The sequence below is a fragment of the Arachis ipaensis genome, chromosome B09 (genome assembly GCF_000816755.2).
Source record: "Arachis ipaensis cultivar K30076 chromosome B09, Araip1.1, whole genome shotgun sequence".
NCBI classification, from domain to species: domain Eukaryota; kingdom Viridiplantae; phylum Streptophyta; class Magnoliopsida; order Fabales; family Fabaceae; genus Arachis; species Arachis ipaensis.
Genome location: NC_029793.2, coordinates 106,825,379 through 106,836,227, shown reverse-complemented (window position 1 = coordinate 106,836,227; position 10,849 = coordinate 106,825,379). Strand labels below are relative to the sequence as shown.

Here is a 10,849-nt window from a genome sequence, read left to right as displayed (position 1 = left end):
AGTCACTGAAACTCCTCCTAGTACTCTCCCAAGCAATACAGAAGATAATCCAAAGAGAGAGTGCAAGGCCATTGATTTGACCATCATGGGCAAACCTACAAGGGAAGAGGAGGACGTGAATCCTAGTGAGGAAGACCTCCTGGGACGTCCAGTGACCAATAAGGAGTATCCCTTTGAGGAACCAAAGAAATCTGAGGCTCGTCTAGAGACCATAGAGATTCCATTGAACCTCCTTCTGCCCTTCATGAGCTCTGATGAGTATTCTTCCTCTGAAGAGGATGAAGACATTACTGAAGAGCAAGTTGCTAAGTACCTTGGTGCAATCATGAAGCTGAATGCCAAATTATTTTGTAATGATACTTGGGAAGATGAACCTCCCTTACTCACTAATGAACTGAATGCATTGGATAGGCAGAAATTACCTCAAAAGAAACAGGATCCAGGCAAATTCTTAATACCCTGTACCATAGGCACCATGACCTTTGAGAAGGCTCTGTGTGACCTGGGGTCAGGAATAAACTTAATGCCACTCTCTGTAATGGAGAAACTTGGGATCTTTGAGGTACAAGCTGCCAGAATCTCATTAGAGATGGCAGACAACTCAAGAAAACAGGCTTATGGACAAGTAGAGGACGTGTTAGTAAAGGTTGAAAGCCTTTACATCCCTGCTGATTTCATAATCCTAGACACTGGGAAGGAAGAGGATGAATCCATCATCCTTGGAAGACCCTTCCTAGCCACAGCAAGAGCTGTGATTGATGTGGACAGAGGAGAGTTGGTCCTTCAACTGAATGAGGACAACCTTGTGTTTGAAACTCAAGGATCTCCTTCTGTAACCATGAAGAGGAAGCATGAAAAGCTTCTCTCACTGCAGAGTCAACCAAAGCCCCCACAGTCAAACTCTAAGTTTGGTGTTGGGAGGCCATAACCAAACTTTAAGTTTGGTGTTGAACCCCCACATTCAAACTCTAAGTTTAGTGTTGGGAGGTCCCAACAATGCTCTGAACATCCGTGAGGCTCCATGAGAGCTCACTGTCAAGCTATTGACGTTAAAGAAGTGCTTATTGGGAGGCAACCCAATGTTATTTAATCATATCTATTTTATTTTCTTTTTGTTATTTCGTGTTTTATTAGGTTGATGATCATGTGAAGTCACAAAAACTACTGAAAAATCAAAAAAATAGAATGAAAAAATAGCTTTAAAAATAGCACACCCTGGAGGAGAGCAGTCTGGCGTTTAACGCCAGAAATAAGCATCTGTCTGGTGTTTAACGCCAGAAACAAGCATCTGCCTGGCGTTAAATGCCAAAAACAAGCTACATTTGGGCGTTTAATGCCAGAAACAGGCATCAGTCTGGCATTAAACGCCAGGATTGCACAGCAAGGGCGTTTTACACGCCTAATTGGAGCAGGGATGTTAAGTCCTTGACCCCACTTGATCTGTGGACCCCACAGGATCCCCATTTTTTCTTCTCTCCTCTTCACACCTTTTCATAACTCTCTTCCCCAAATACCCTTCACCAATCACCTCAATCAATCTTTCCAATCACCTCTTCACCACTCACATCCATCCTCTCTTCCCCATAAACCCCACCTACCTTCAAAATTCAAACTAATTTCCCTCCCAAACCCAACCCTAATGGCCGAACCCTACACCCCCCTCACTCCTATATAAACCCCTCACTCCTTCTTTATTTTCACACAACACAACCCTCTCTTCTTCTCCTTGGCCGAATACATCTTCTTCCCCTATCTCCTCCATTTTTCTTCTTCTTCTACTACTTTCTTTCTTCTTTTGCTCAGGGACGAGCTAACATTTTAAGTTTGGTGTGGTAAAAGCATAGCTTTTTGTTTTTCCATAACCATTTATGGCACCTAAGGCCAGAGAATCCTCTAGAAAGAGAAAAGGGAAGGCAATTGCTTCCGCCTCTGAGTCATGGGAGATGGAGAGATTCATCTCAAAGGTCCATCAAGACCACTTCTATGAAGTTATGGCCAAGAAGAAAGTGATCCCTGAGGTTCCTTTCAAGCTTAAAAAGAATGAGTATCCGGAGATCCGACTTGAGATCCAAAGAAGAGGTTGGGAAGTTCTCACCAACCCCATTCAACAAGTCGGGATCCTAATGGTTCAAGATTCTATGCAAACGCATGGATCACTAGGAACCATGTTCAAAGTGTGAACCCAAATCCAAAGCATTGGCTTACCATGGTTCGGGGGAATACTTAGATTTCAGTCCGAAAAATGTAAGGCTGGCGTTCAACTTGCCAATGACGGAAGAGAACGCACGCCCCTACACAAGAAGGGTCAACTTTGATCAAAGGTTGGACCAAGTCCTCATAGACATATGTGAGGAAGGAGCTCAATGGAAAATTGACTCAAGAGGCAAGCCGGTTCAATTAAGAAGGCATGACCTCAAACCAGTGGCTAGGGGGTGGTTAGAGTTTATTCAACGCTCAATCATTCCTATTAGTAACTGGTCTGAAGTTACTATAGACTGAGCCATCATGATCCATAGTATCATGATTGGAGAGGAGGTGGAAGTTCATGAGATTATACCTCAAGAACTTTACAAGGTGGCTGACAAGTCCTCCACTTGGGCAAGGTTAGCCTTTCCTCACCTCATATGCCACCTCTGCAATTCGGCTGGAATTGACATAGAGGGAGACATCCTCATTGAAGAGGACAAGCCCATCACTAAGAAAAGGATGGAGCAAATAAGAGATCATGGACCTCAGCAAGAGCATGAGAAAATTCCCCACCATGAAATCCCTGAGATGCCTCAGGAGATGCACTTTCCTCCACAAAACTATTGGGAGCAAATCAACACTTCCCTAGGAGAATTAAGTTCCAATATGGGACAACTAAGGGTGGAGCACCAAGAGCACTCCATCATCCTCCATGAGATTAGAGAAGATCAAAGAGCTATGAAGGAGGAGCAACAAAGGCAAGGAAGAGACATAAAGGAGCTCAAAGGCACCATTGGTTCTTCAAGAAGAGGAAGACGCCACCCTCACTAAGGTAGACTCATTCCTTAATCTCCTTGTCTATTTATTTTTTGTTTTCGGTTTCTGTGCTTCATGTTTAAATATGTTTGTGTCTTTACTATATGATCATTAGTGTTTAAGTGTCTATGTCTTAAAGCTATGAATGTCCTATGACTCCATCACCTCTCTTAAATGAAAACTATTTTGAAAACAAAAGAACAAGAAGTACAGGATTTTGAATTCATCCTTGAAACTAGTTTAATTATTTTGATGTGGTGACAATACTTTTTGTTTTCTGAATGTATGCTTGAACAGGGCATATGTCTTTTGAAGTTGTTGTTTATGAATGTTAAATATGTTGGCTCTTGAAGAATAAGGAAAAAGGAGAAATGTTATTTGATGATCTGAAAAATAATAAAAATGATTCTTGAAGCAAGAAAAAGCAGTGAATAGAGAAGAGCTTGTGAAAAAAAAGAGAGAAAAGAAAAATGGCGAAAAAAAAAGAAAAATAAAAAGCAAGCAGAAAAAGCCAAAAGCTCTTTAAACCAAAAGCCAAGAGCAAAAAGCCAATAGCCCTTAAAACCAAAAGGCAAGGGTAATAAAAAGGATCCAAGGCTTTGAGCATCAGTGGATAGGAGGGCATAAAGGAATAAAATCCTAGCCTAAGCAGCTAAACCAAGCTGTCCCTAACCATGTGCTTGTGGCGTGAAGGTGTCAAGTGAAAACTTGAGACTGAGCGGTCAAAGTCAAGGTCCAAAGCAAACACAGAGTGTGCTTAAGAACCCTGGACACCTCTAATTAAGGACTTTAGCAAAGCTGAGTCACAATCTGAAAAGGTTCACCCAATTATGTGTCTGTGGCATTTATGTATCCGGTGGTAATACTGGAAAACAAAGTGCTTAGGGCCAGGGCCAAGACTCATAAAGTAGCTGTGTTCAAGAAGCAACATACTGAACTAGGAGAATCAATAACACTATCTAAACTCTGAGTTCCTATAGATGCCAATCATTCTGAACTTCAATGGATAAAGTGAGATGCCAAAAATATTCAAGAAGCAAAAAGTTACAAGTCCCGCTCATCAGATTGGAGCTAAGTTTCATTGATATTTTGGAATTTATAGTATATTCTCTTCTTTTTATCCTATTTGATTTTCAGTTGCTTGGGGACAAGCAACAATTTAAGTTTTGTGTTGTGATGAGCGGATAATTTATACGCTTTTTGGCATTATTTTTACATAGTTTTCAGTAAAATTTAGTTAGCTTTTAGTATATTTTTATTAGTTTTTAAATAAAAATCACATTCTGGACTTTACTATGAGTTTGTGTATTTTTCTGTGATTTTAGGTATTTTCTGGCTGAAATTGAGGGACTTGAGCAAAAATCAGAATCAAAGGTTGAAGAAGGACTGCAGATGCTGCTGGATTCTGACCTCCCTCCACTCAAAGTGGATTTTCTGGAGCTACAGAACTCCAAATGGTGCGCTCTCAATTGCGTTGGAAAGTAGACATCCAGGGCTTTCCAGAAATATATAATAGTTCATACTTTTCTCGAGTTTAGATGATGCAAACTGGCGTTCAACGCCAGTTCCATGCTGCATTCTGGAGTTAAACGCCAGAAACAGGTTGCAAAGTAGAGTTAAACGCCAAAAATAGGTTACAAACTGGCGTTCAACTCCAAGAGAAGCCTCTACACGTGTAAAGCTCAATGCTCAGCCCAAGCACACACCAAGTGGGCCCCGAAAGTGGATTTCTGCATCAATTACTCATTTCTGTAAACCCTAGTAACTAGTTTAGCATAAATAGAACTTTTTACTATTGTATTTATATCTTCGGATCATTTTAGTCTTGGTGACTCTGGTTCCCCTCTGGGGCCGATACCACTGAACTCCATTACCACTTATATATTTTCAACGGTAGAGTTTCTACACACCATAGATTAAGTTGTGGAGCTCTGCTGTTCCTCATGAATTAATACAAAGTACTATCGTTTTTCTATTCAATTCAATCTTATTTCGGTTCTAAGATATTCATTTGCACCTCAACATGAATGAGATGATCGTGACAGTCATCGTCATTCCCAACCTATGAACGCGTGCCTGACAACCACTTCCGTTATACCTTAGATTGAATGAGTATCTCTGGGATTCCTTAATCAGAATCTTCGTGGTATAAGTTAGAATCCATGGACGGCCATTCTTGAGATCCGGAAAGTCTAAACCTTGTCTGTGGTGTTTCGAGTAGCATATGGGAAGGGATGGCTGCGACGAGCTTCAAACTCGCGAGTGCTGGGCGTAGTGACAGACGCAAAAGGATCAATGGATCCTATTCCAGTATGATCGAGAACCGACAGATGATTAGCCATGCAGTGACAGCGCATTGGACCATTTTCACTGAGAGGACAGGATGTAGCCATTGACAACAGTGATGCCTAACATACAGCTTGCCATAGAAAGGAGTATGAAGGATTGGATGAAGACAATAGGAAAGCAGAGGTTCAGGAGGAACGAACGCATCTCTATACGCTTATCTGAAATTATCACCAATGAATTACATAAGTATCACTATCTTTATTTTGCATTTTATTTATCTTTTAATTATTAAATCTCTATAATCAATTGAATCCGCCTGACTGAGATTTACAAGGTGACCATAGCTTGCTTCAAGCCGACAATCTCCGTGGGATCGACCCTTACTCACGTAAGGTTTATTACTTGGACGACCCAGTGCACTTGCTGGTTAGTTGTGCGAAGTTGTGACAAAGAACTAAGATTATGAACGTGTATATTGAGTTTTTAGTGCCGTTACCAAGGAATGGAATCGTCACGATTTCTGCGCACCAACCACCAAGCCCCCAAATGTTTACTTTTGAATTCCAAAGTATATATATAAACTTAATTCTCACCTAATACACATATATATTCCAAATTCAGCTTTTACGTAATAAAATAAAAATTGACTAGGGTTTAGGTTGTTCTTACCATACCCATGCAAAATAACTCAAGCCCAATAAGCTTCAAAAGCTAAATCGAACCTAAAACTCCAAATTGGACAAGATTTTATCACAAGGGTTCAATTTCACCATAAGAAAGGGGGTAGAGATTCTGGAACGAAAAATGGAGCTTACTGATGAAATTGATTCGATAGAAATGTAAAGCTCAACGCGCTGGACACGTGGCCGCGAACGATGCGGCAATCGGATCTCAAACGGAAAAGTTATAGAAGTGAGAAGATTTGATGCGGGTTAGGGAAGCTCCTTTTCCTCCCCTTTCTGTTTGGCATTGTGTGTATGAAATGGGGAAGAAGAAACTGCTGCTTCTTTTAAGTTATGGTTCCTGTTGGACCCACGGGTCCGGTTTAGGCCCCGGTTCAACCAGTTCGGCCCATCCGGTCTAATTTTAGGCCAAATTTTTTCGAAATTAGTATCAAAATTCTCGTTTTGATGAGCTCTATCCTATTTTGATGTTAGATTTTCATTTTTAATTTTCCTGATTAAAATTTAATTTATTGACTCTTTATTTACCGATTTTAGCGAGGTTTACATCCTACCCACCTAATTAGAAATTTTGTCCTCAAAATTCAAAGTGAGTTACCTGAAAAGAGGTGGGGGTAGTCCTTCTGCATCTCTGACTCAAGCTCCCAGGTATGCTCTTCAATACCAGCTCGAATCTAAGCTACTTTCACCAAATAAACCTCTTTCCCGCGTAAGCGATTGATGCTGGTATCATTAATCCTAACCGGAGTTACTGGAAGCGTCAGATCTTCTCTCACTTGAACTGATTCCGGCTCTAGGACATGACTAGGATCAAAAGTATATATACGAAGCTGTGATACGTGAAACACGTCATGCAGGTTCGAGAGATGTGGTGGTAAGGCGATCTTATACGCCATTGGTCCAATTCTCTTTAGGATTTCAAACGGCCCAATGTAACAGGGATTTAGCTTCTTAGTTTTGATGGATCTCCCTATACCAGCGGTCGGAGTAACCTTCAGGAAGACGTGTTCTCCTTCCTCAAATTCTAAAGGCTTCCACCTTTGGTCAGCATAGCTCTTCTGACGGCTTTGATCTTCAAGCATTCGACTCCGGATTTTCTTTATTTGCTCAGTGGTTTCACTTATCATTTCAGGTCCTATCAGGATCTTTTCTCCTGCCTCATACCAACACAACAGAGACTGACATTTTCTTCCATACAAAGCCTCATATGGAGCCATTCCAATACTCGCATGATAGTTGTTGTTATAAGCAAATTCTACTAGAGGCATATATCGATCCCAGCTCGCTGGCTTGTCCAAAACACAAGCTCGTAGCATGTCTTCCAAGGTTTGGATTGTTCTTTCTGATTTGCCATCCGTCTGAGGATGATAGGCAGTGCTTAGGCTCAATTGAGTGCCAAAGCTCGTTGAAAAGCTCCCCAGAACCGCGAGGTAAAGTGAGGATCTCTATCGGATACAATAGTGGAAGGTACGCCATGTAACCTCACAATCTCCTTAATGTATAGTCGCACCAACTCTTCCATAGTGCAACTTATCCGGATAGGAAAGAAGTGGGCCGATTTGGTCAACTGATCCACAACTACCCAAATAGCATCACAACCCATCCGGGTTCTCGATAAACCCAACACAAAATTTATAGCAATGCTTTCCCATTTTCACTGTGGAATCTCCAAAGGTTGAAGGTTCCCACTGGTCTTTGGTGTTCAATTTTAACTTTCTGACAAGTTAGGCACGTGAAAACATGCAACCCCACATTATTTTTCATTCTTGGCCACCAGAACATTGTCTTTAGGTCTTGGAACATCTTGGTGCTCCCCGGATGAATGGAGAACCCGCTCTTATGAGCTTCCTCCAACATGCTCTGTCACAAATCTCCGACATCTGGCACAATGATCCGAACCTTGAACCTCCACAACCCATTTTTATCTTCTGACACTCTCCATTTCTTGCCTTTCTCAATCGCTGGCAAAAGCTTATACAATTCTTGGTCATTCTGATGAGCCTTTAGTAGTTCCGCCTTGAAGTCGCTTGAAATTTATAACTGGCTTAGGCATAAAATCCCGAACTCTTCTCTGATTCCCAGTTTCAACCCTTGGAATGCTCTTAGTAACTCTTCCTCTCTTAGCATCATCCAAGTGGCACATAGGGATTTCCTACTCAAGGCGTCTGCCACCACATTCGCCTTTCTCGGATGGTAGTTTAACTCGAAGTCATAATTCTTTAGGAGTTCCATCCACCTCCTCTAGCGCATATTCAACTCTTTTTGTTCAAATAGGTACTTTAAGCTCTTATGGTCCGAGAAAACTTGAAATTTCACACCATAAAGATAATGTGTCCAAATCTTCAAAGCAAAACAACGGCAGCAAGCTCCAAATCATGAGTTGGATAGTTTCTTTCATGCGGCCTTAACTGACGGGAGGCATTAGCTACAACTTTATGATGCTGCATTAACACTCATCCTAGACCTTTTAAGGATGCATCACAGTATACCTCGAATGATTCTCTCGGCTCTGGCAACGCTAACACAGGCGCAATTGTCAATCTCTGCTTTAATGACAAGAAACTCTCCTCGCACTCAGGAGTCGACATAAAAGGAACATCCTTCCTAGTCATCTTGGTCAAAGGCAAAGCGAGCTGTGAAAACCCTTTAATGAACCTCCGATAATAACCCGCCAAGCCTAAAAAACTCCTTATCTCCGTCACTGAAGTTGGTCGCTCCCAATTCATCACTGCCTCAACCTTAGCAGGATCCACTGCTATTCCTTGCTTACTCACCACATAACCAAGAAATTTCACTTCAGACTTCCAAAATTCACACTTGGATAGCTTGGCATACAACATTCTATCCTTTAGGATTTGCAGTACTGTTCGCAAGTGCTCCGCATGCTCATCCTCTATCTTAGAGTAGATAAGAATGTCATCGATAAACACAACAACAAACTTATCCAGATACGGATGAAAAATCCTGTTCATGTAATCCATGAATATCGCTGGGGCATTAGTCAGTCCGAAGGACATCACAGTGTATTCATAGTGGCCATAGCGCGTTCTGAAGGCAGTTTTAGGAATATCCTCTTCCCTAACTCTTATCTTATAGTATCTGGATCGTAGATCAATCTTAGAGAATACACCGGCTCCCTGTAACTGGTCCATCAGGTCATCAATCCTTGGTAACGGGTATTTATTCTTCACAGTAATCTTATTTAGCTGTCGGTAATCAACACATAATCGCATACTCCCATCTTTCTTCTTTACCAGTAACACCGGCGCGCCCCACGAAGAAACACTCGGTCGGATAAAGTTCTTATCCAACAGATCTTCTAGCTGAGTCTTCAATACGGCCATTTCTAGAGGTGACATTCTATAAGGAGCACTCGAGATTGATCCAGCCCCAGGCACTAACTCAATAGCAAATTCAACTTCTCGGTTAGGTGGAAATTCATCAATGTCATCGAGAAACACCTCTGGGAATTCACACACTATCGGGATTTGCTCCAAGCTTTGATCATCACCAGAAACACCCGCAGTTAACAACAATATTCTCTGGCATTCGGCCCCAGAATAATTCACTATCAAGGAATTCAGGTAGCAGCTATTCGCCACAACCGACTCTTCTGTGTCTTCTGGCATAAAAGACACTGTTTTTGTTGAGCAATCGAGCAGAACCTGGTTCTTGGATAACCAGTCCAACCCCAGAATGAGATCAAGACCAGTCATAGGCAGACAAATTAAGTCATGCACAAAACTCACGTTGTTGTTTTCAAAATGAAACTTGGGGGCACCCTAACCTAGTCACCATAGCCTCGTGTGTGGCATTATACACCTTGAAATCATATCATGACTACTATTTTCAACCCTAACTCATCAGCCTTCTCAAATGCAATAAAAGAATGTGTAGCTCCAGAATCAAACAAGGCATTCAAAATTTTACCAGCCATCTCACAGTTACCTCTGATCAATGTCTCTGACCCCTCAGTGCCTACTGCAAAAGTAGTGTATACTCTCCCTGGTTGCTGCACTCTACCTATTTCATACCTCTTCTTCTCTGGGCAGCTATTAGCCAAGTGTCCAAGCCGTCCACAGGAATAACAGACTCCAGTCCCAAACCTACATGGCCCTGAATGGTACTTCCCGCATCTGTGACAACTCAAGTCCTGCTATGGACGCTTCTCTTGCCTTCTTCCCTGATTGGCATTGGCATTTGGCCTCCTAAAGTTGCCCTGCCCCTGATTGTTCTGAGGGACAAAGCCACCACGCTTGAACTGTTTGCCCCTAGGTCCAAAATTCCTCCCTGTAGTCCTCTGGAATGGCATCCTTATACTCCCTTTTTCTGCTGCAGCCTTTCTAACACACTTCTCAGCCACCCTGCTCTTATTCACAAGCTCTGAGAACACCCAGATCTCCATAGGCGCTATAAAGCTCTAAATGTCACTCTGAAGGCCCCCTTCATATTTTATGCATTTCCGCTCAACAAAGTCCTCAGGAGCTCCCTGACAGATGCGTTGAAAGCAGCACAGTTCCTCAAATTTGCTTGTGTACTCAATAATGGTCATCTGGCCCTGTTTCAGCTGAAGCAATTCTAGTTCTTTGGCATTTCTAACTGAGTTGGGAAAGTATTTCTTATAGAACTCTTCTCGGAACAACTCCCAAGAAATCACAACCCCATCAGGCTGCAGAATATGCCTCATGCCCTGCCACCAATACTGAGCTTCACCATGCAGCTTATAGGTTCCAAATTTAACCCACTGTTCATCAGGAACCTGCTGAGCCTGTAATGCTCGCTCGATAGCCTGTATCCAGTTATCTGCATCAGTAAGGTTCGAGGTCTCTCTGAAGGTCGGAGGGTGAACCTTCAGGAAGGAAAAAAGTGACATA

The 10,849-nt window shown here is 42.1% G+C and overlaps 1 protein-coding gene across 1 annotated transcript; it reads right to left on the bottom strand.

Moving 5' to 3' along the window:
* On the bottom strand, positions 9,805–10,380 carry LOC107615724. Its single transcript, XM_016317763.1, has 2 exons — positions 10,151–10,380; positions 9,805–10,027 (listed from the first exon to the last, which is right to left on the bottom strand). The coding sequence occupies exons 1-2, from the start codon at positions 10,378–10,380 to the stop codon at positions 9,805–9,807; spliced, it is 453 nt and encodes a 150-aa protein (XP_016173249.1).